The sequence below is a fragment of the Porites lutea genome, chromosome 5 (assembly GCF_958299795.1).
Source record: "Porites lutea chromosome 5, jaPorLute2.1, whole genome shotgun sequence".
Taxonomy (NCBI): Eukaryota; Metazoa; Cnidaria; class Anthozoa; order Scleractinia; family Poritidae; genus Porites; species Porites lutea.
This window is the reverse complement of record NC_133205.1, coordinates 14,454,770-14,479,769: the sequence shown is the minus strand read 5'-3', so window position 1 is coordinate 14,479,769 and position 25,000 is coordinate 14,454,770. Positions and strand designations below refer to the sequence as shown.

Genomic DNA, 25,000 nt, shown 5'->3' with positions numbered 1-25,000 from the left:
TTTGAGCGTATCGCGGGCTCAGGTGTCGACCCATCGAGGTCGAGTATTTTTTTGAAGTTATCCGCTGACAAGGTACTGGTTTTCAAATGATCGCAGGCTCAAGTTTAATTGTTTTGTTTTAATTCATATGGAATATGTTTTGTTTATGTGCCGCACAATCAAAATTTTGATTTCAAACTGACCTCGGGCGCGAAAATTCAGCCAGCTGCTACAGGCAGGGAAGACATTCGCTTTTGATTTTTCTCACCATGTTCACGCGTTGTTCACGCTCTACGTCCAATTTTTATTTTCTGATTGGTCAACATTTGACAGGTGAGTTCAAGCGGAAAATTTATGCAGCATCTTGAATCTTCTGGCTGTAAAAGAAGCTTTGAGCGATTTTCTTGCCTCGAGTTCGCCTTTGAAAAAAGCAAACACTGGGAAGCCGGCTTAAAACAAAAACTTAAGCTTTAAGCTTTAAGACTCAGGATTTTTAGAGACACCTTTAATACTTGTCTTCCTGAATGAGAATTGTTGTCTCTGTATATGTTTCACCGAATTATTATTTTTTTTAATCGCTGTGCCGATTGTTTTCAGTCGTTCAATGAACAACGCTTCCAGGAGTACTACTCAAAATGCCGCGCGTTAAACCAGTTTTAAAAATAAAAAATAAACATAATAAATTCTTTATTATGTTGAAACGTAACTGTGTTAATGTTCATTCAAACACTCTCCACAAAAAGCACTGCAAAAGTCAGAACCGGCTAGCCGGATAGGTGATTTTGGAAATTTTTTTTAACGGTTTAGCTAAAGCCCACGCGTGCTTCGATCGTCCTGAATATTAAATGATAGCAATTTGTTTTGCAAAATTGTGAAATACTGCATTCTGTTGTCCGAGGTCTGTATGATAAAAACAGTGCCTCATAGTACTGTTTCACCTCAGATGTGAGGAATAAATGATATACAGCTATTTCGAGAAAGGTTGTCGGAAAAAGTGCACGCGACAATCCCGAAAGGAATTGTGGGTGGTTTTAAGTTCACTGTTCTTTAAAGAAATTTGAAAGAATTGCTACGAAAGGCCCGTCGAAATATGTTTGCGAGTGCTAAAGGAAAGCAACAAAAGTAGGTTCGACAGGTACAGTCGTCAGAAACAGCGTATTGATCATATCCCATATTACCTTTCGGGGTTGTCGCGTGCACATTTTTCCGACAACCTTTCTCGAAATAGCTGTATAAGGTTGGTTTACACGCACCCAGATTTTTTGGCAAGATTTTTTAGAGTAAACTTGTCGAACGAAATAAATTCGGCCGGAATTTTTTTCCACGCCTAATTAACCTACGGTGATCGAGAGCCATTATGGCTCTTAATAAATGTGATCGAAGACGATTGCCAGTGTTTGGGTGTACATATGAGGCTATCAACTCGATGTAAGATTTGGTTCACTCTTGGGCTGTTTACAAATTATTTTTCTCTAAAATCACTTAGCCTTTCCCTGAAAAGTCACATGAATGTGCTCTAAAGTTAGTTGAATTGTGGAATACAAGTTTATTGTTTGATTTAAATTATAAATGTATTAATGGGAGCCTCGCTTTTAGCCTTGGCTAAATCTATATATTACAGTGGGATCTTTGTGGGGATTTGAAAGCAAATTTCTCAAGGTTTCATTCTATTCATGTGCAATACAATCTTAAGATTCATACCGCCACGGCAGTGAAAGAGAATTTGTTGTTGTTTATTTTTTAGACTGTCACACGAGATCATTCGAGTGCTATTTTCTGTAGACCTATAAAAATAGTCAGAACCGTCTTGGAGGGGGGTGAATAGGTTCGCGGATCGGCGAATTTGGCCTTAAAAAGCTCACGGATTGTGGATTTCGGCGATAAATCGAGCGGATTCGCGGATTTGAAAAATACCGTGGATCGCGGGTCAGCTGAAAGTTTTGGCCCGGTTTCCGGATTCTGTCAGTCTAGAAATTCGGATTGTGGATCGGATCATCAATTTTCGGTCGGCCTTGGTTAATGTGCTGGTGTTTTGTCGGCTAACGTTCCACTTCCGAGGTTTCCGGAAGAGACTTTCTCGTGACCCGACGCATATACATGTATTCTAGTATAGACAGCGTGACGGAAATGACGTCAGGCAACCTTGTGCATGGTTCCTACATGGTGACACATGGTTCAGGTAATGGCGGTAATGCTAAGTGACCTGACAAGATCTGTGAATGCGTTCGTGTAAATTGTCTAAATCGCAAAATGGAAACAAGAACTATCGAGTGTGTAGCCTTTTACCACGAAGGTGCCAAAGGCGATTACTTTATTCAAAAAAATAAGTTTCGATGCTGCGTCGATTCCAGTCATTGGGGAAGTGTGGTGAACACGGCTACGCGAGCACGTTCGGTAAGTTTTATATTTGGTTTATACATGAACTGATATAAATTATGCTCTTCGAAGCTATTTCAGCTAGTTTGCTTGTCTTGATCGTTAACTTAATAGACCTTTTCACGGTTTCTGTCGCCATATTGGTTGAGGGCAAACACGGCAAAATTTACAATAAATGTACGGTAAAAGTCGGGAGTTTGATGCTCTATAATTTGAGGAAAGTTAACATTCTGAAATTTCTATGATTTACAAACTAAAGATACTGGTAAAACAGTTAACCAACTGAAGGGCATCGGTTCGCTGAGAAGCGAGAAGTCTTACTTTTAGTTTTCATACAAATTCGTTTTCCCACTAACGGCAGCTCCATTTTACAGACAAATACCTTCTTGAAAATCGTCAAATTAGTTGTTTTACCGACAGGACATCAACCTTTCTTGTTTGGAGTTTCCACTCGCTTTGGGAGACAAGTTCGAATAAACAACAGACTCATTTCGTAAAAGGTAAAGCTTCGCGCCAAGTGGCCCATACTGCCGCACCTTATCCTGGTTTCCGCAGCATTAAGCAGCTTGGAATACTTCTACACTTCCCCCTGGATGGGATACTAGTCCGTCGCAGGGTTACCCCCAGCATTATTTCGCCGGTACCCATTTATACACCTGGGTGGAGAGAGGCACTGTGAGAGTAAAGTGTCTTGCCCAAGAACACAACGCAGTGCCCCGGCCAGGGCTCGAACTCGGACCGTCCGATCCAGAGTCCAGCGCACTAACCATTAGCCCACAGCGCCTCCCACATTCATTTCGTAAGATGAGAGTTATTTTCCGTAATCACATCCGCTGGACTGTTATACTGGATTTTTGGGCCGTCACATTTATTGTTAGGATTGACAGCGACTCATGAACTATAAAAAGATCAAATTTACCAATTGATCGGTGAAATGATAAACTGTATTTTGCTCCCTATATTTAATGCTAAAATTGACGATCATTGAGTACAAAACAAACTACGAGTAAATGAAACTCTGTATTTGCACCGAAAAACAAATGTAGTTTGCCGTGGCTAACCCTTTTACCCGTCTGTTGCCAAGTGAAAAAGATTATGGTCTCAAGACTTCCAAGATTAACCATGGAAAATACTTACTGGTAAGCAAATTACCATGAAGTTGAGTTCTGCCTTTTCCGAATTTTGTGGCTCGACTAGAAGCATGTCCAAAGTGATGTCAGTAAGCAAATTTATTGAAAAATCTTTTACGCAATACCAGATACTTTCATTTTTCAAGCTTGCAGACTGTTTGATTAGTCAAATCTGTATTGTTGGAAGAAACATTATAAGCTCTGTCCTTAATGCCTACGGTGATTCCCTAGTAAAAGAACCTAACACAGATTGTAGATGAAACTTGGTACACTGACGTAACAAGTCAAGAAGATGATAAAAAGGTAATAAAAAGTGGGGGTCACCGTGCTCGTTTTGACGTCACAATGCTGACAAATACGGCTATTTTGGACCCTTTGACAAACGCCGCGCGCAGCCCAAAACTAGACAAAAAGGAAAGATTTTTTCAATGATGCATGTAGTATCGCACAGAATTTGACTTTAATGTATTGTTTATCCACTTACGTACCAGAAAAATGCCTTTTAATGCCCTTGTTTTTACTTTACGCTCCAAAGTAGAATTAAATTAGACACGCCCTATTTGACACGTGATAGCTCAATCCGTACAATTTAGTAAAATTGCCAAAAAACTGAACATAGATTTGTGCCAATTTTTTTCGCACCGAAAGGAAGCCCTGTCCTTATTAAAATCATGAAATAAAAAATGGGGGTCACCTTACTCGTAGAGGTAGACGACGAACCACTTTGTGGATGCACTACCTCCAACTCGTTATTTATTTATTTATTTTATTAACTTTCGAAGTTATGCTCTCGAAAAAACCCCTTATATAATCTTGAATTGCGCGAGGATTTCTCCCCTTCAAGTTAGATCGCTCAAGGTCACCCTATTCGTGGTCACGTGGGGATTTGATGGCCAGGAATTGAAATTTATTTTGTGCCGTTTTCGAGGGGGATTTTTTTTAGTGCGATGCCGATGTTTGGCCAAATGGTGTTATACTGGTCAAATCACACTGAATCTTCGAACAAAAAAATGCAAATTAACAACCTTTATTTACATCCATTCTTGAGAAATTTACATTTTCAGACTTTAATTTCATGGATGAATGAACAAACACTTTTATGTTATTTTAGCAACTAATTTTTACCCGTTTAAGCTTATTCATTTATTCTGAATTAATTTCACAAATATAGTTGTTGACCTTTGACTCCCCTCACAATCTTACAACACGATAATCTAACCAACACAAAGTAATCAACAATAAACAGTGCAAACAGTTTATTCTTAGCTTTTTAGATTCCAGTCTCCATCAGGAACTAATCATATCATGATTGTACGTTTTACCTTTCACTAACCGAGTAAAGATCCGGCATAAGGGTCATAAGGAGAAGTGAAACTGTTATTTTCTTGGTTTTGCGGATGGTGTGATCACCGATAAATGACGTAGCACAAATGGTTAAAAGACATTGGCCAATATCCTCACCATAGCAGTAAATTACGCGAACCAATATATATGAGCTAATATGGCTTCAGGAACAGCAAGAAACCCAGGAAACCCTGTTGTCATTAGGCCTTGATTCCCACGTTGCTGTCAGGCTCTTTTTGATCTATCGCTTGCACCTACAAAGATGGACTTGAAAACTGCCTTCCACGATTAATCTAAGGTGTATTAACACATTGGTCTGATGGTTTTAGTTTTGGCTTACTGAGATTTAGCTTTACTGATCACGTCTGTTTGTCATCTCTGATTTTCCAGTTTCATTTTGATGACGATGTTTCAAAGGTTTGACAACTGCAGTTCCCCTTAACTTCAATCTTTTCTTGACATCATGAAATTTCTGGGCAAGTTGAGAAGTTTCCTTGATTTGTTTTCCATCATAGAGCTGCATGAAAACAAGACAGTTGAAATTGCTGCAAATCCCAAAACAACGCCAACAATCACCACCATGTAATCAGTAAACGTGTTTGCTTCATTGTCATCAAAAGCAACGAAGTCTCCAAAACCGATTGTACTAAAAGTGATAAAGCAGAAATAAAAGCCTTCAAATATGGTCCATCCGCGTCTCCAATGCGCTAAAAGGGAAAGGAAAAGGAGTGTTATGATCCACAAAAAGATGTTTATAGTGCACACGATTCCATTGCGGACCCTTTGTGTGCTACCAAGCCGTCTTTTGACACTATGAATCAATGACGTCATTAAGTCTCGTAACTTCTCTCCGATGGTCTTTAGTGTCAGGCACGTCAGCGGTATACCAAAGAAAGCGTAAAATATGCAAAAGAGACGACCATTTGTCTTTCGGGGAACAATATTGCCATAGCCTGCGAAAACAATAAGTAATGAATTAATTTTAAACAGTTCAAATTCAAAACTCCCTAAGTTACCGTGCGATTTACATGCAATTGTTTTGTTGTTGCTGTTTCTTTTTTCCATAATTTGCGATTTGTTTGAAGGTAAAAAGAGATAATCCCCTCTATGAGTCCAGTTTTCACGAGCAATATTTGAATCATCATTCGTACCAATTAAAATAGTATTAAAAGGAGCAACCTCATTTCTTAATGCGATATGAAAGTAAGTAGCTAGAACAAAATACCGTAAAATTCCGAAAATAAGTCCCTCCATGTATAAGCCCCTCCAAATATAGGTCCCCCCAAACTCGTAACGCAAAAACCCCTCCGTTAAATCACCCCTCCAAATATAAGCCCCCAGGGGGCTTTCACTTGGAAATTGCCCTCAAATACAAATTAAAACAAAGCAAAAACGATAAATTTCCTTCCAACTATAATGCTAGCCTAATCGATTTTGAAACGCAAATTTCCTTCCATAGATAAGCCCCTCCGAGTATAAGCCCCTCCAAAAATAAGCCCCTCAAAAACGGCCCTTGAAAAATATAAGCCCTGGGGCTTATTTTCGGAATTTTACGGTATTATATGTCAATCTTTATTTAGTGAAGATTCTTTAGATAAGCCTCGTTTTTCTGAATGAATGAAAACCAAAATGTAAGATATATGACTTCCAATACATACGGCGTTACATTGCTTCAGGAAAAAAATGAGACATCTTACTTATCATAGACCATTAAATTGGTAGAACTGAATGTCGAAGTGCTTTTCCTTGGTTAAAGATAAATTATAACAGCAATTTTCGGAAATCAGTGAGGAAAGATTTGAAGACTGAAGTTTATTACGCACTAAATATCCTTTGTAAAACTCGTAGCAAATTGAAGTCTATTTCACTGGATAAACAATAAACGATTTGGTATAACATAATCTTGCTTTGTACCATATACAAATGCATACATTTTTAAATCGCTTTTTCTTAACATTCAACTGTGAGTTTTTACATTCATACTACGGTCAACCAAAACCTTATATATGCACTACAATTTTCAGACTGCACAGTTTTAACGAAAGTGTAATTAAGTTATGCAGCAACAATTTCACTGAACATACAAATCAAAATGGATTGTGAAACATAAATAGATAGTCACCATAACCATAAAAGTATATATGTAAGAAAATTAAACTTAAACCTACCTACTGTCGTCACAACACTCCCTGCAAATATAAATGCGTTACCAAAGCTCCACATCAGGGGATTTGTGTTCAAACTTTGTTTTTCCTTCATTATACTTTCAAGGATTCCCCAATCGTCGTCAGTTATGTTGTACTTTCTATTGAACCTTTCACGTAGGCTCTTAATGAGGGTGTTCTCCTTGATCTCGTTTTCAATTTCAAAAGCCCTGAAGATTAGTGCTCCAAGTACGATATAAATTGAAAAAAGGCATGAAAATGCTACAAGTTTCTTCATCTTTTTACCGTAAGCGACTCGTCTAGGCTGACAACTACAGCTGCATTCGGAACAAAGTGATTTTAAAACAATGAGCGTGTTAAGATGGTATTGACACTTCTTTAAATTCACATTCATCCGTCGGCATAGCTTAAGGCTGACGCTGTTCAGGGTCAGAGTCATCTTTGAACAGGTTACGCGTCAAAAAATGTCAATTGAAGTTTAAGATTAAAAAGTGTGCCACCAATCCAGGGGAAGTATGTCATCCCAGTGCGCTAATCCAAACCGATTATCAAAAAACGCTGTTGTTTCAGATATATCGGTTCAATTCGACTGAAAAACCCACATATTTTCTTTTCAGGAAAAATATGGAAGCTACTAATCAATGTTGAGAAAAAGTGACAGGTCTTTTACAAGAGAATGCCCGAACAAATAAATGCACGATGTCCTATTTACTCAGATTCTATCCCATTACGAATTATTAAGGGGACAGGTTTTAACTTCAGGAGGACTAACTTTGAACTAAGAATCCCGCCGGTGTCTTTCCCAGGGAAAGGAAAATAGATCTATAAAAAAAGTAATAGATCGACCGAGGTGGCCTCAATAATAAGCAACAAGGATTGAGTGATAAGTTGAACTGTTTATGTTAATGAACTACTCGAGCAGTGTGAGTAATTAATTGTCAAAGTCCACGGGTGATTAACCGCTGTGATATGACAAGGATTTTTCATAGTCAACAACTTCTTTGTCACTGCCCCGGATTAGCCTTTGCGATGGCTTTGTTCAAAAATACTCAAGTCCGTTCCAAACGATAAGGAAGATTGTTATTCATTCAATATATTCCTCCGTTTCTGAAAAGCTTAAACCGTTCTGGCTAATTCTTCGTAAACAGCTTACACTTGACCAAATTTGGAAGATATCGATGTTTGCCGCTAATTAAAACAAAACACCATCCAAGCAGTTAAGTAAAGTAACTTTCCTATTATTAGTCATAAGTGGAATGGGCTTACGATTCATCCTGTGCATTGGCCTTTTAAATGAGTCAAGCTGGATATAAGCTAGGCCTACCAGCAACCAGAACTAGACTCGGAGTTGTGAAGGCTATGAACTACATTCAGGGTGTATTTCTAGATATTGCATTTTATTTCTAGATATTTCAGTTAATTTTGAATTATCCGAAAGACATGTCTTACAAGGACCAGTTAGTCAAACTTAACCTATTACCACTGGAGTATAGAACCGACCCTGCCCTTACTTTTAAAGCCAAAGGAGACCACGTGGATCTCAACCATCAAGACATTTTCCGGCAAACCGAGATACACCATCGCAGGCACAATGCATGCAAATTTAATTACCATATACCTTATACAAAACAAAACTGTTTAAAACACCATTTTTTATTATATGGGGTATAGGGTGATACTTATTAATGGGGACAGGGGCAAGGGTGGTTAAGGTTGAGTTGGGGGAGGGGGGGGGAGAATCCGTCATTATGGTTTTATTCTATTTGGTTGTTGGGATAAGATATCAACTGGGACATTGTCCTGTCTCCTGCTCCAGTTGCAATATTTGTTTTTTCATTTATATATTTTATTTTACTTTTTTCCCCATCTAACCTATTTTATATATATATGTTTTATGTACATATTAAATGATAACATGTAACGAATTCAATAAAGTTAAAAATACAATCCGACGCCTTTCTCCTGGAATTTCGTCGGGCCTGGCATTTTCCAGCGCACTTATGAAAATGAAATACGAGTTTCACTAAAAGCAGAAAAGAATGTCATTTTATTGAAGGAATGCTTCAGCCGTTCAAACCTCATTTACGTTATGAGAATTAGCTATTAAATTTCAATTTCCTACAGCGAATATTATTCCGTCATAACCCGAATTTTCTTTGCTTCAGCACGACAATTAATTTGGGGGTAGGCCCTACTAAAATAAAGGTGTAAATTTACAAGAATTCACATAAACCCCGCCACTAGTAAAATTTACAGGTAACTGAAAATACAGAAGAGAATTATCTAACCGAAGTAATAAAAATGGGTAAGCGATAGCTATTAAGACCCCTATTAACCGATTTTTGTTGTAAGTACAAATTAGATTAAGTCGTATAGGCATCAATATGACACCAGCCTCATAGATCCAGACACACCAGTCATGATCTCGTACTGATCTTCCCGACCTGGTCATGCATGTCCTGCCATAAACTACTTCAAAGTCACCTTCTTCGTCACTTCCATTATCTGAATCAGTCTCGTACTAATCTGGTTGCTGTATGTCCTGTACCTTGTTGTTGGCCTAAGTTTCAATCCATTTTCAATCCTTTCAATCCTTTACAACAGACGACGGGAAACAAAATCAATTCCAATATATACTCTTAAATAAAAAAACTGGACTATTATGTTTAGAATTCAGTTAATGTAAAAAAAAAGTTTTAGCTTTTTAAAAAGATAGCAAATAACATGATAAAGTACAGTGACGTTGGCGGTAAATTGAGTTGATTGGCTCCTTATAGAGCGTTGTCAAAAAGGGCGAAAGTTCTCTATCCAGTCGCTCATCACAACTTCAACTTCTTTTGGCACTGTTTGTACCGATGGGAGAGACATAGTTGAAAGTGCTGACAGGGGCGTGAAAGTATTTGACACGGGACAATTCAGCACTAATTTAGGCGTTATCCTCTAATAAACCGAAGGAGGTGTGGCGTATTATCCATCGCATATATTAAAACCTAACCAGCAACCCTTGCGGCAGGATCCCGATATAGTTAAATTCATTCTTTGCTTGTACTGCCGAGAGAACTCTACCTGTTGGTAGTGACTTACCTTTCTGTCTTGAAGAACTAATTGAATCTCTACCTGATGATAGCCCTGCTAATTTCAAGCTCCGAGAAGTGTCCGACGGTGAGGTCCTGCGCGTGCTGGAATTGTTAAGATCTGACACGTCTACTGGCCCCGAGGGTATCCCTGTCAAATTCGTTAAAATGGTGGCTGATTCCATTGCTGGCCCCCTCACAACTATTATCAACAACTGTATCAGGAAATGCTATTTTCCTAAGGCCTGGAAAAATGCGAGGATCAGTCCAATTCTTAAAGTAGATCATCCGAAGTCCGAGGAACACTTTTGTCCCATCTCATTTCTCCTCACACTATCAAAAGTCTTTGAGAAACTTGTCGCGCTGCAGACGAACACCTTTTGTGAATCTGAATCAGTACTCCGCGATACAATTTCTAGCTTTCGTAAGGGACACTCGACCATAACAGTGCTAATGGGTATGCGCGACGATTTGCTAAGAGCGATGGAAAAAGGTGAGGTTACTCTCATGGTGCTGGCCGATTTCTCCAAAGCGTTCGACACAGTCAACTACAAAGTTCTTATAACTAAGTTATCAATGCTTGGCTTCTCGAAGCCGCTTCTGCGCTGGTTGAATAGCTACTTGATTGACCGGTCACATTTCGTACAGATCGATGATTGTACATCTAAATCAGTGAACGTACGTTTCAGTGTGCCACAACGGTCGATCCTCGGCCCAATGTTATTTAATCTCTACGTTTCCGATCTGCAATCATCTCCCTTCCTCGATTGGTTCATTTCAATACGCTGACGATACTTCAATATACTCCAGCTGTCCAGCTCCTGAGCTACAAAGATGTGTGCAAGAACTAAACTCCACACTAAACACTGTGAGCATTTGGTCTAATGACTCCCATCTAGTACTTAACTCGATCGAAGGAGACAAAGACGATGTTGCTTTCCACAAATCAGATGTCATATGTACATAGTTTAGATAAGAACCGACCAGCTATTACAATCTCAGATAGTACATTAGAATATGTAAATGTAAGTAAGTTTCTTGGTGTCCATTTCCACCAGCATCGTAATTGGGATGAGCAAGCAACGTGCAAGAACTGTTACGGAACAATACAAATAATAAGAAAACTTAAGAGCTTTGCTGGTTATAGACTCAGAAAGCACTTAGTGGAGTCACTGGTGCTGTCAAAACTTGACTATTGTGACACTGTCTATTACCCTTTGCCGGAATTTCAACTAAAACGTTTACAACGTGTCCAGCTAGAAGCTGCTAGTTTTGTCCTGAATAGGTATGTAAATGACATTAACGATATTGTTAAGATAGGGTGGTTACCAGTAAGACAGCGAAGAGATTTCCACGTTCTCAAACTCGTTCACCAAGCTTTGTACTCCCCCAGCTGGCCGTCTTACGTACCACTAGATACAGTTAAACATCTGCGATCTTTGCGGTCTGGAGCAGCAACAAGATTAACTATACCAATGGAGAGGGGCACTTTTCAAGACTCTGCTGCCAAGTTATTTAAGGTCCTTCCGGCAAATATCAGAAACTATAGCGATTTCAAAGTATACTGTAGGGAAGGTAATGCCTATCTATTAAATACCATTTGTAAATAGTTTATAAATTGCATATAGGGTTGTATTACTATTACTATAATCTTTATAACATTTTTATTTTTTATAAAATATCCTTCTATAGTCCGATATTTTTGCTTTTTATATTGTAGATTTCAATTCAATTTTTTTTGTAGTATATTATAGTTTTTCATTTTTTATATTGTAGTTTTTAACAGGTGAAGAGCCACTAGGTGGATACACTGTTAATAAACCATTATTATTATTATTGTTATTATTAATATCATTAATTCGATTTTTCTTGAGTGTAGCCCTTCGAATTCGTAGTTCTTTTAAGCGATTCCTTCACTGTGGTTCCAAAGTCTTTCGCGTAGTTCAAAGCACAAAGTGTTTTATGTTGAAGTGAGAAACCGCGGGTTGGTTTTTCGACTGCGTTGTCTGAAGATTCTTGAACCTCGATACAGACTTTGTCGAAACCCTCTTTCGCGTCCCTATGTTACCTTTTTCACAGACGTACCTTTTTTGTGTATTTCAAGGGCTCAAAAAGATATCCAAGGGTTTTAATAAAATGAAACTGTTTCATAAAGACAGGTTTAAACATGATCTTAATAGTCTCGATAGTTAGAACTGCATCATCAGTTACAAAAATGATTTCTCATAAGTACAAATTACATGTTCTTTAAAGAAAGATGCTAATTTCTTTGAGCCATAAGAAGATCCAATGCTAAGAGTTATAGCTTTTTTCTTTGGGTAGTAATGTTTAACTTGACGATCTTTCCATCTGCCTTTCGGGTCCGTGAAAGCAGTATTTTCCTTTTCCGAGCACAGAAATCTTGTTCGTTGAGCTGTCTACAACCAGCTCCATGACTGACACTTTCTGTTTGCCGGGTACTGCCCTGGTACCTTTTGCATGTAGTATCAGTTTATGTGCCATCGAGTGATTAGCGGGACAGAAAAAAGGCAGAAAATAACATTTTTGTTTGCAAAACTTTGCTGCTTTCATTAACATGAACTATCGTATAAATAGAATGTCAATTAACTGTTAACTTTTCATTTCTCTGTTAACTACTAATTTTTTGGCCAATTATCAGTTACATAACTGCTGTTTTTTTGGCCAAATATCAGTTAACTGCTAACCCCACTGGCACCCTCTTTTGCTGCAAACCCTAGGAAAGTTCAGGTCGCTTCAAGGTACAGAGCGTTCAGTGTAGTTGTGATTTGTTTATTAGGATTGTTTTGGATTTTAACTTTGAATTCAAGGTGTTGACTGATCGTAATAAACTAAGTGAAATGTTTATATGAAGTATGACTATATGTTTATTCAGGTATGATATGTACAGCTATAAGCTCATATTTATAAAGCTCTCTTGAATATACTTACTTCCGATAAATCTGACACTTTCTTCAGTAATTTTTATCAGCATCATAACTTCTATGACCTTCGGATGTCCTCGCCCGACAAAAACGATTAACCTACAAATTGATCGACCGTATTATTGGTTAAGATCTAACACGGTTGCGGTGTAGTTTCCTCCGCAGTATCAGTACCGAAAGACAAATACGGTATGCAAGAAAAACAAAGATGAATGATATTAATTTTTTTCAATATTTTGATAATTTTCTCTGTCGGTTTGCTTCTCGCTTCTATCAAAATATTTACTGTGGGAAAAATACTGCTATTATCCGCTGACAACCACGCAGGGTGACGGCTTTGCAAGTTGTGAGAACATCGTTTCTCGGTCCCAGACCTCATGTCTCTCCCCCCCCCCCCCCCCCCCCCCCTCTCCCCCTTCTCTTCCCTGGTTCTACCATCCTGCAAAGTTTGAGCATAAACGAATAAAAAACGCAAATGTAGTTCAAGGTTGCAGCTATTTGCGTCCTATGGGCCCAGCGTGAAAAAGGCGCTTCGCCTTTGGCCTTGGCTAAATCGATGGATTATTCATCTTCACCATTCAATATCTTATACACGCATTTCTGAATTGGCACCTGTCTATTAGTGACAGTTTGCGTTTGACTTATCTTAACATTTACCTAGGGTCTTTATGCTTTCTAACTGAGGAAAAATGAAAAATTGAAACTGAAATTGAAAATTATACATCACTGTTTTATTACAAATACACCATTTACGCCGTGCCAACTTAACAAATTATAAAGAGTTTTTATATTACGGAAATAACCGTCGTTCATGCTGCACAAATGAATTTTCACACGCTTCGTAACAGCTTTACCTTTATCAATAATTTAAGTAGGCTTTCTTTACTGAAGGGAGATAAGGCTGAATACGATAATGGTTGGCTATACTTTGGAAAGTTATTAGCTTTCAATTGAGATATATTGAATTTGGTATTGGCTGTTTCGAAGGTGGAAAATTTAAATGTCGAAACTTGCAACGATTTTCTATGCTTCATAGGTGCCTTTAAAAAGTCCCTTTCCATCACACAAGTTTTTTCTCTTTGCCTTACTGTCCTGAATTGAAAAGATGATATACCTTAGTGAATTTCCTTCGAATCTGAAAATAGGTAAAGACCTCCTGAACTAAGTTTTTTTTCGTAAGTACACGATGTAGAAGTTATCGACTAGGGACTCCCTTTTGGAAGGTCTCGGACTCGAGTCCTTCTCTTGCCACTAGCCCAATCTGCTCCTCTGTCATCCAGATTTCATCTCTACATCTGACTCCTTGTCCCCATGGTTGTAAATAAGTGGTTGGCTCATGCCATTTGGGTCTTTTAATCCTGCTTATGATTAGTTTACGATGTATGTGGTCTAATAAATTATTTAACAGCGGCATGCCTACAACTAGATAAAGAATTTATGTATACTTGACTACCCTAAAATGAAGCGGTCACAGTTTTGTGGCTAAAGGTAAAATTTTTTTCTTTGTTATATTTGGTGACCGGAGTTTGGTTCAACTCATCCCTAAAGGGGGGTTTCCTGAAGCTCCTGAGCCTGAACCCCAACTGAGGGCTTTTTCCAAAATTTACAAAGCAAAATGGTTCGAAACTCTGCCCTAAATGACGGATTCATCCCGGCATATATGAACGGATTAATAGTGCTAGAAAAGAACAGCAGAAAAGGACATAGTAGCTGGACATTGCGTGGAACAACGGTATCAGGAGCAAAACGCTGCATCATGGCAACAACCCAAAAGGGAATCCAGCACAATGCAAAGGCCAGCACAATAATGGCCAATGACTTAGTAATGTGAATCTCCCTTGCTGATATCCGGCATTCTTCTTTTATTGCTAAATTCGTGTTTATTTTGTGCTGATTTACCATTGTGAATATCTTGTAATAGGAAAATGTTGCAACTCCAAGCGGCAAAAGAAAGAAGAAAACAACAACAATGCAATAATGCGCTATCTTCATCGCCTCTGTAGGGTGGACTATAGTGCAGACAGCGTATCCAGGGATAAATCCATAATCAGTCCATCCAGCTAACTTTGGAATAAATACGTATCCAGAAACAATCAGCCATATTGCAGCCACATATATCTTTGATTGCCGTGCATTGAAAATGCGTAAGTAATGTCCTGGTTTCACAATGCGGACATATCTGTTAAAGGCGGTTAGCCCCATTGTAGTTGGTGATACGTACACAGAAAACAACGTAAAAAACGCATGGAAGTTACAAAGCGCTTCGCCGTATGGCCATCTGCCTGTTATTAGAACGCCGATAGTCAAAGGCATTACCGTGGACGCGTTAATTGCATCGCTGATTGCCAAAGCAATCACATAAAGATTACTTGAAGTACGAAGACGTTCGTTTCTATACGCAGCAATACACGTAACCACATTTCCAATAAGACAAGCTGCTGTCATCACGATCAGAATGGCTGGTTCCAAAATTATTAGAGAAAGGCTTCTATCTTCGAGTTCTGAAAACATTTTTCATATAAAGTGGTTTACTAACAGAAAAGCCAAGCCAACCACAAAGGAGTCGTTTACCAGTCCCGATCTAAGCCTCTGCTATTTTCGAGTAGTGCGCGATATATGTAAATTTTACGCCAATTTCAGTGGTGTTGAATAAACCTATGCATGGCCTGGGTTGAGAAAGCGTTTCCGTGTGAATTGGTTTCGGACCAAAGAAAGATCGAGCCATTTTTCTCTCGTGGTCTTTGACTCTCCTTCCTCAGTCTTTGCTCCGAAACCGCACGAAAACGCTTGCTACGCAGGCTAACTTATGCATTATGTAAAGATGTACCGTTAGTAAGGAGTCAAAAAATTAAAGAAATTATATAAATGCAGTTTGTCGCACGATGTAAATAGGCAGTTGCAACTTAAACATCGAAAGCCCCACGCCTGCTTTAGTGTTTTGAAGGAGATCGGAAAATTTTGAAAGTGGATTCAAGGGAAAACGGATTTTTGATATATACATTAGTGCAATAAATGATGAAACTGGACAATACCGGCAGTGTCAATTATTATAGAAGATTTAATCAGATTGCTGTAAACTTATTTTATAAAGCGAACGAAGGCTTTCAGTAAGTATAACCAAATTTCGTATAGGGCATTATATTTTTACATGATATTTACCAAACAATGCATTATGCTAGGCTAACTGTGGGAAGCTTTTAAGCTCAACTGAACACTATTTTAAAATAATATTCAGTTGAGTGTGTATAGTATTGAAAGATCCCACGCAGTCGGGAATCAATTATTTAATATTTCCAGTACTTCTTTATCTGTGCTGATGAAATAAAAGGGCACTGAGATAAGTACATCAGTCGAATGATTTCCATTTAACTCTCTACTTAAATATATTTTGATATCTGATTCGAGTTTCTTCTAGTACGTCTTATAAGTTACGTCGATCAAACACATCCGCATGACAGTAAGAAAGCAAATTAAGGTTTTAAAAAGTACCGTAAGATAATATTTGTCTTTACGATTCAACATTTTATAAATGCATTTCTATATTAGCACCTGTCTATTAGTGACAGGTTGCGTTTGACTTATTAACATTTAGCTAGGGTCTTTATACATTCTTACTGAAGAAAAATGAAAAATCGAAACTTCAAAATTATACATCACCGTCTTATTACAAAAACACCGTTCACGCCGTGCCATCTTTACAAATTATGCAGAGTTTTTATATTACAGAAGTACCGTTCATGCCGGCGTGCAAATGAGTTTTGTCACGTATCGTAACAGCTTTACCTTTAAATTAAATTAAATTATCGATAATTTAAGTAGGCTTTCTTTTATCCATGGAGAAAAAGCCGAGTACGAATTGTTGGCTACTCTTTGGAAAGTTATTAGCTTTCAATTGAGATATATTGAATTTATTAGTATTGGCTGTTTCGAAGCTGGCAAATTTAAACGTCGAAACTTGCAACGATTGTTTAAGTTTCATAAGTGGCTTTAAAAAGTCCCTTTCCATCAAACAGTTTTTTCTCTTTGTCCTGGTATTACTAACTGTATAATTTAGTGAATTTCCTTGGAATTTGAAAAAAGGTAAAGACTTCCTGAACTAAGTTTTAGTCATAAGTACACGATGTAGAAGTTTACGCTTAGGGACTCCCTATTGAAAGGTCTCGGTCTCGAGTCCTTCTCTTGCCACTAGCCCAATCTGCTCCTCTGTCATCCAGATTTCAACTCTTCATCTGACAACTTGTCCCCAATGCTTGTAAATAAGTGGTTGGGTTATGAAATTTGGGTCTCTTAATCCTGCTTATGATTTACAACGTATGTGTATTAATAAATTATTTAACGATGGCACGCCTACAACTGGATAAAGACGTTAAGTACACTTTACTACCTTAAAAAGGTGGTCAGAGTTTTGTGGCTCTAAGGTAACGATTTTTTGTTATATTTGGTGACCGGAGTTCGGTTTAACTTATCTCTTGAGGGCTAGGGGAGTTTCCAAACTCCTGGGCCTGGACCCCAACTGAGGGCTTTTTCCAAAATTTACAAAGCAAAATGGCTCGAAACTCTGCCCTAAATGACGGATTCATCCCGGCATATATGAACGGATTAATAGTGCTAGAAAAGAACAGCAGAAAAGGACATAGTAGCTGGACATTGCGTGGAATAACGGTATCAGGAGCAAAACGCTGCATCATGGCAACAACCCAAAAGGGAATCCAGCACAATGCAAAGGCCAGCACAATAATGGCCAGTGACTTAGAAATGTGAATCTCTCTTACTGATATCCGGCATTCTTCTTTTATTGCTAAATTCGTGTTTATTTTGTGCTGATTTACCATTGTGAATATCTTGTAATAGGAAAATGTTGCAACTCCAAGCGGCAAAAGAAAGAAGAAAACAACGACAATGCAATAATGCGCTATCTTCATCGCCTCTGTAGGGTGGACTATAGTGCAGACAGCGTATCCAGGGATAAATCCATAATCAGTCCATCCAGCTAACCTTGGAACTAATGCGTATCCAGAAACAATCAGCCATATTGCAGCCACATATATCTTTGATTGCCGTGCATTGAAAATGCGTGAATAATGTCCTGGTCTCACAATGCGGACATACCTGTTAAAGGCGGTCAGCCCCATTGTAGTTGGTGATACGTACACAGAAAACAACGTGAAAAACGCGTGGATGTTGCAGAGCGCTTCGCCGTATGGCCATCTGCCTGTTATTAGAACGCCGATAGTCAAAGGCATTACCGTGGACGCGTTAATTGCATCGCTGATTGCCAAAGTAATCACATAAAGATTACTTGAAGTACGAAGACGTTCGTTTGAATATACAGCAATACAGGTTACAACATTTCCAATAAGACAAGCTGTTGTCATTACGATCAGAATGGCTGGTTCCAAAATTACTAGAGAAAGACTTCTATCTTCAAGTTCTGAAGACATTTTTCATATACAATTGTTTACTAACGTAACAGTAAAGCCAAGACAACCACAAAGGAGTCGTTTTACTAGTCCTGATAAGCCTCTGCTATTTTCGAGTAGAGCAGTAGTATATATGTAAATTTTACCCCAATTTCAGTGGTGTTGAATAAACTAATGCATTATGTAAAGATGGACCGATAGAAAAATGTTGAAAAATTAATGAAATTATCAAAAATGCAGTTTGTCGCAAGATATATAAGGGCAGTTGCAACTAAAATCTATAGCCCCACTTCTGCTTTACTGTTATGAAGGAGATAGGAAAATTTTGAACGTGGATTCAAGGGAGGACGGATCTTTAATATATTTATTGGTGTAATAAATGATGAAACTAGACGATATTAAGATTTAATGACCCACGATTGCTGAACACTTATTTTGTAAAGCGAACGAAGCCTATTAGTAGGTATGATCATATTTGGAATAGGACATTAAATTTTTGTATGACATTTACCAGTTAACTGTCGGAAGCTTAAATAATGTTCATTGGAGTGTATATAGGGCATACGTTATTTAATATTAATTCCAGTCTTTATCTGTACCGATGAAATAAAAGGGAACTCAGATAACGTCATCAGCGTCCATGAATTTCCATTTAACTGTCTTCTTTCAGGGATCTTGATGTCCGATTCGAGTTTCTTTTATGTCTTATAAGTTACGTCGAACAAACACACCCGCATGACAGTAAGAAAGCAAAGGTTTAGTACCCGTAAGCTTATATTTGTCTTTACGATTCAACATTTTATTTATAAATGCATTTCTGAATTGACACCTGTCTATTACTGACAGGTTGCGTTTTACTTATTAACATTTACCTAGGGTATTTATACTTTCTAAACTAGGAAAAATAAAAAAAATTCGAAACTTCAAAATTATACATCAATGGTATATTACATGAACACCATTCATGCCTTGACAACTTTACAGCGTTTTCTCACCTATAGTCACAGCACTACTTTAAATCTATCAGTAATTTAAGTAGGCTCTCTGCTTAGCTTTTCTTTCGAAAGTTTTTTTTTTCTTGTAATTCATTAATTTGTATTTGAAGTTTTCATTTTACAGAGTACACTTAAAGTGAAAAGGAAAAAACAAAAAAAAGAACAAAACAAAAACAAAAACAAAAAGACAAAAAAAGGAAAGAAAAAACTATTACAGCAGACAATATCTAAGTTAATAGAAAGTACTTATCTTTATATCTGTGTACAATATTTAATTGTTAATTAGATCACATTATATTGATTAACTTTTCCCACTTACTAAGAAGTTTATTTAAAGTGCCTCTTTTCCTGGCAATGTAAAGTTCAATGTTGTAAACACGCCTAGTCCTAGCAATGAACCCCTGAAGGGAGGGCATACCCTTTTGACATTTTTGTGAATAAATATAGTACTTCCAAGGTCTGCATGATAAAAACAGTGCCTCATAGTACTGTTTCACCTCAGATGTGATGTATCAATGGTATAAAAGTTTGGTTTACACGCACCCAGATTTGTTGGCAAGATTTTGTAAAGTAAACTTGTTGAACGCAAAAAATTCGGCGGGATTTTTTTTCCAGGCCTAATTAATATACGGTGACCAAGAGCCATTATAGCTCTTAATGAATGTGATCGAAGATGATTGCCAGTTTTTGGGTCTACATATGAGGCTATCAAGTGGATGTAAGATTTGGTTCAGTCTTGGGCTGTTTGCAAATTATTTTTCTCTAAAATCACTTAGCCTTTCCCTGAAAAGTCACATGAATGTGCTCTAAAGTTAACTGAATTGTGGAATACAAGTTTATTGTTTGATTTAAATTATAAATTTATTAATGGCGCCTCGCTTTTAGCCATGGCTAAATCTATATATTATCAGAATGTCCGAAAAGCTTGCTACTTTTAAACGCCATTTATATAGATAATACTTATATTTTTTATATTATAGTTGTCTTTTTTCTTTTCCTTTCCCTCGAGAATGAAGAATGTAGAATGTGGAATTGTAGATCATAATGACATTTTGTGATGTATGTTCTTGTATCAGTGTATAAATTAAGCAGTTAGGTCCTTTTTTGAGCTTAAGATCATTGTTGTTTGTTATATAATGTAGTTCGGAGATACTAGCACTATGTGCACAATCCGTTTGTATGTCCAGCCGGATTTTTCATAACGTTACCGTCAAATAGACCTTTTGCGTCCAACAGTTTTTTTCGGCCAAAAACTCCAAAGTAGCCATTATAAAAACTAAGAGTGTAACCATTGCTTTTTTTCTCTTCTCCTCCTTTCCTTCTCCTCGCTCTTTCTTTTTCTCCTTTCCTTTCCTTTGGTTACTGTGATTTTGGGGCTTTTCGGGCTCACGAAACCTGCCTTTTAGCGTCTTTCACTAAAATGAATGCAAATTTCTTTAGGTTGGTTTTCAAAAAGTCGGTTAGATGTATGTATCTATGTATTTGCAATCGGGTTCGACCCGCCGCTTGATTATCTTTGACAAGCAAAACGAACGAAGTTTGCGCTACGCACGACCAACGACTCACGATCCACAAGCCACGACGCACAACGCCAACCCACCACTCGTGCCGACGAAGGGCGCACGACGCACGACACACTTACCCACACGATTTAGCCACTCTCTTTACCATTTCAATTGTTAAAGTTAAGTCAAAGTAATCGGACTAGTTCATCCATTTTCTTTTTTAACTGAAGCTAGACAGCCTGCGCGCTTGATATTTTTCATTGGTTTTGTAGTAAAATTTCCTTGACTAGAAGCATTTGCTACTTGATTTTCATTGGCTCTTTAACTCTCCGATTTGACCAGTGTCCGTATACAAGCTGCTGGTAACCGGACAGTTTTGGAGTTGCAATAGCACACAATCAGATTCTGGCATTTTTTCATTGGCACAGTTAACGTTGTTACTCAATTAATATATTTTTGAATGCACAAATCCCAGGGCAAATAAATCCTAATAACAAAGCTAGCGTTGACCAAGTTTGGAAGACGTTTGCTATATGTGGAAAATGACGTAAATAGTCCAGTATAAATGCCAAAAAATGAATGACAATCAAGAAGCCATGGAAACCAGGTTGCGTTGTGTTGTTCTGATAGAGCTTACAAAATGGTGGAACATTTCAGAGCGACGGTCAGGAAAAATCGACCAAAATCTTAATTTCGTGGCAAGAGTTGAAAAATCAATTTCTTTCATTTTTTTTGTTCATAGATAGCTGTTAGGTAGATAAGAAGCCTAATGTAGATTGTTTCTGCCAAAAGCCTTTTGTTTGTGAGCAAAATGAGGGATAGGTTTTCAGGATGACAAAAACTTAAGTTCGTTACTCATTTTCGCCTCCCCCCCCCCTCCCACCCCCCATGGGCATGTGGTATAACTCCAAATTCTCTTCATGCTATTTAAATCACACATTAAGACATTCATTTAAAACATACCTGGGAATTGGCTTGGGTTATTAAAGGAAATCTGTGTAAGACACCATCGAAGTTCAGGAATTTTCATTGTAGGCCGGCGGTAATTGTGTAAACACTTCAAATTTCGAAACGCACAAAAGTAGATATTTACAGCCTAAAGGCTCGTTTTTCGTACTTCTTGTGGGTTTTTCCATTGCAAAGTTGCTTTTTTCATCCAAAGAGTGGGGTAAAAAGGTGAAAATGGGTCAATTTGCCACTTTGAAACACTGAACTCCACCAGCCGCCGATTCTGCGTGACAATCTGTTCCGTGACTGCACGTGACATAACATACATTTGAAGAAACGGAGCCGTCAAAATGACTGTCACGGAATCAAGGTAGTAACGCAACGGAATTCTTGAAAGAGTAACATTTTCGATGCCGACAGTCAGTAATCAAACGCGCTAGTTTTCTGGTACTCACTTTTTTTCGAAAAATAAGGACTTTAACAATGGTAATTCGCTAAGGATGCGGGAACAGGACGATAGTTCTTCTTGTTACTTTACGATCGAGGAAACTTGGTGCCGTTAAATAAGTTAGTTTGGTCACGCTTCACTATATCTACCAGACTTCGATGCTTTCGTTTGGAGGTTGCCTTCAGGAACCCAAGCCAATTCTCAGGTATGTTTTAGGTGAATGTCTAAATGTGTGAATAAACGAGGACTGGGAAAATTTGGAGCTATACCACAGGAAAAATAATGCCGCAGAAAACAACTACTAAATTAAAGTTTTTGTCACCGTAAAAACCTGTCCTTCGTTTTTGAATTATGTCAGTTCAAGGAGTCTTGATATTGCTTTGAAAGTATCTTCTAGTGAAAGAAGAACAGTTGTTCTATTGATGGAAAGTGTTCAAATTTCTCCCTGCGCCTTTATTTGCGAACGCGAGGAGAGTTGATGTTAGTAAATTTCGGGTTGAGAATACGGCCATTTTGAGACTCTGACCACGAAAACTACTATTCTTACTTTTCTCGAAAATAAAAGGCTTTTTGCTAGAACTACTTACATCAGATTACTTATCTACCTAAAAGCTATTTATGGACAAAAAATGAAGGAAATCGATTTTTCAACTCTTGCTACTGGATGGTCGATATTTCCTGACCGTCGCTCTTCAAACGTTTCGCGAAGAAGAAATTGCTGGTTTTCAGTGTCACTCCATTCAAAATAGATCAAAATTAAAATCAAAACCGTTCGATAGGCTTAGTCCGGAATCTGGGAAATGAAAGGAGGTAGATATACAAAGACCCTCGTCAAGATTCAGGTGAGAAGAATATTCCGTATACGAAATATTCGAAGAAATGTTTTACCCAAATTTTTAGACATTTGTGTGGAGACGCCATGCTGGTGCCCACCTGGATGGGCACCAACATGGCGGACGGAAACCAACAAAAACATCTGTTACCGAGTTTTGGTACACAAACGTAAATTTATTCCTTGAGGAACTCATAAACATTAAAGTAATACTTTTTCTAATACATGAACTGTTAAGATAGCAAAATTCCCCGAAAAACGTCACTTTTTAACGTACATGACAGCTTTCTCGGCCGTCATGTAAATGCCACGTCACGCAAAAGCTTAGAAATTCAAGCGTACTCTATCACAAAACCAAGAACTCTTTTGAAGCGAAAATTTGCATGAAAAGTAGTTTTCAGCTGCTCTAATACATCATGAAAGTAAAATCTCACTAGGATCGATAGTTTTGTAGTTTGAATTTTAGTGACGTCATGGCAAAATCAACAATAGCCGAACTATTGCGAACTACTGAAAAATAAGTTATATAGACAGTATCTCACTAATCAATCTTTGCATTATGAAATTCGTTATAAAAATTACAAAAACAAATTGAATCACTCATTAAGAATCGCTAAACGTATATATTACGAAAAGAAAATCGATTCTTCTAAATCAAATGCCAAAGCTACATGGAGAGTTCTAAACGAAATTATTAAGACAAAAAAGAAAGCGTTTAAAATCAATTCCATCTTTAAAGTTGACAACCAAGAAATTACGGATCCAGTAGACATCGCTAATAGATTCTGTAGTTATTTTTCTAATATCGGACCTAATCTAGCCAAAGAAATTCACTCGTCTGTCTCTCACCGCAGTTTTCTCTCTGGTCACTTTTGTCAATCGGTGTTTTTTGATCCAGTGACTCCAAATGAGCTTTGGAAATTTCCAATGCTTTTCGACCAGGTAAGGCAGCTGGCCATGATAGAATTCCCATTTCTATCATAAAAAAGTCAATTCAAATTATAGCCGTTCCTTTAGCTCATACACCGTATTCACAAATGGCGGACACGCGGGAAAAAACTGGTGCCTAGTCATGAAAGCGAGGCGTTGGAGGATAAACAAAAATTGCAAATGAAGACTTTCAGTGAACTTGCAGAGTGTTTAGCACGGATTCCACCTAAAATAACTTTGTACGGACTTCTTTTTAAATACAATTACGTGGGATGTCTTCTGCTTTTAATGTTTTGTAGTGATTTGCTGTTTGCAATCAAAAGGGAAGCGTATATCTTCAAGAACCACGATGATTTTGTAGGTTTCCGAAGCATCAGAAACTCGACAGGTGGACGATGGCTGGAGAAAAGCGGCAAACTTCACACTGAAACCGAGTACGAAAGCCAGCTCACGGCAATTCGGTGGAACAGAAATATAAAGAAATCTTAGTGGCAAGGAAAAAAAGAAATAAGCGACAGATATATGGCCTACTTGTTAACGCAAGAGACGTCTGCCGTTGAACAAAACAGTTCAAGTCGAGATGGAAAAAAGGAAGACAGGAAAGAAGAGGTGACTGAGGTTTCGTTGAAGTTATGTTTGGTTTTTGTTTGCCACGACGTTATTCTCTGGTCTTTATCGATGAAGGACATCAATTAGAACTAATTTTTTAGTATTAAAGCAGGAGCGATCGAGAGGAGCACGCTCAAAATTTCAACTCTACTCGGCAGACTCGGTAAGCCGGCCACATATCATTTCAGCGAGTAATTTCGTATTTCTTATCTTTGGCTGTTAAGAGTTTTAACTTTATGTTCCATAATATTTTAAAGTTGAAGAATACATAATTAAATAAAAGGGTGGTCTTCTTAAACGGAT

General features: G+C 37.9%; 3 protein-coding genes across 3 annotated transcripts; all 3 read right to left on the bottom strand.

Annotated features, from left to right (window-relative positions):
* Positions 1 to 5,068: 5,068 nt before the first annotated feature.
* On the bottom strand, positions 5,069 to 7,328 carry LOC140937939 (potassium channel subfamily K member 15-like). Its single transcript, XM_073387500.1, has 2 exons — positions 6,998 to 7,328; positions 5,069 to 6,040 (listed from the first exon to the last, which is right to left on the bottom strand). The coding sequence occupies exons 1-2, from the start codon at positions 7,269 to 7,271 to the stop codon at positions 5,274 to 5,276; spliced, it is 1,041 nt and encodes a 346-aa protein (XP_073243601.1). The 5' UTR covers positions 7,272 to 7,328; the 3' UTR covers positions 5,069 to 5,273.
* A 7,191-nt stretch (positions 7,329 to 14,519) lies between these two features.
* Positions 14,520 to 15,644, bottom strand: LOC140938824 (melatonin receptor type 1B-B-like). The gene has a single exon (XM_073388353.1). It carries the CDS (start codon positions 15,519 to 15,521, stop codon positions 14,553 to 14,555), a length of 969 nt encoding a protein of 322 aa, XP_073244454.1. The 5' UTR covers positions 15,522 to 15,644; the 3' UTR covers positions 14,520 to 14,552.
* A 1,192-nt stretch (positions 15,645 to 16,836) lies between these two features.
* Positions 16,837 to 18,924, bottom strand: LOC140938835 (melatonin receptor type 1A-like). Its single transcript, XM_073388363.1, has one exon. It carries the CDS (start codon positions 18,449 to 18,451, stop codon positions 17,468 to 17,470), a length of 984 nt encoding a protein of 327 aa, XP_073244464.1. The 5' UTR covers positions 18,452 to 18,924; the 3' UTR covers positions 16,837 to 17,467.
* Positions 18,925 to 25,000: the final 6,076 nt, after the last annotated feature.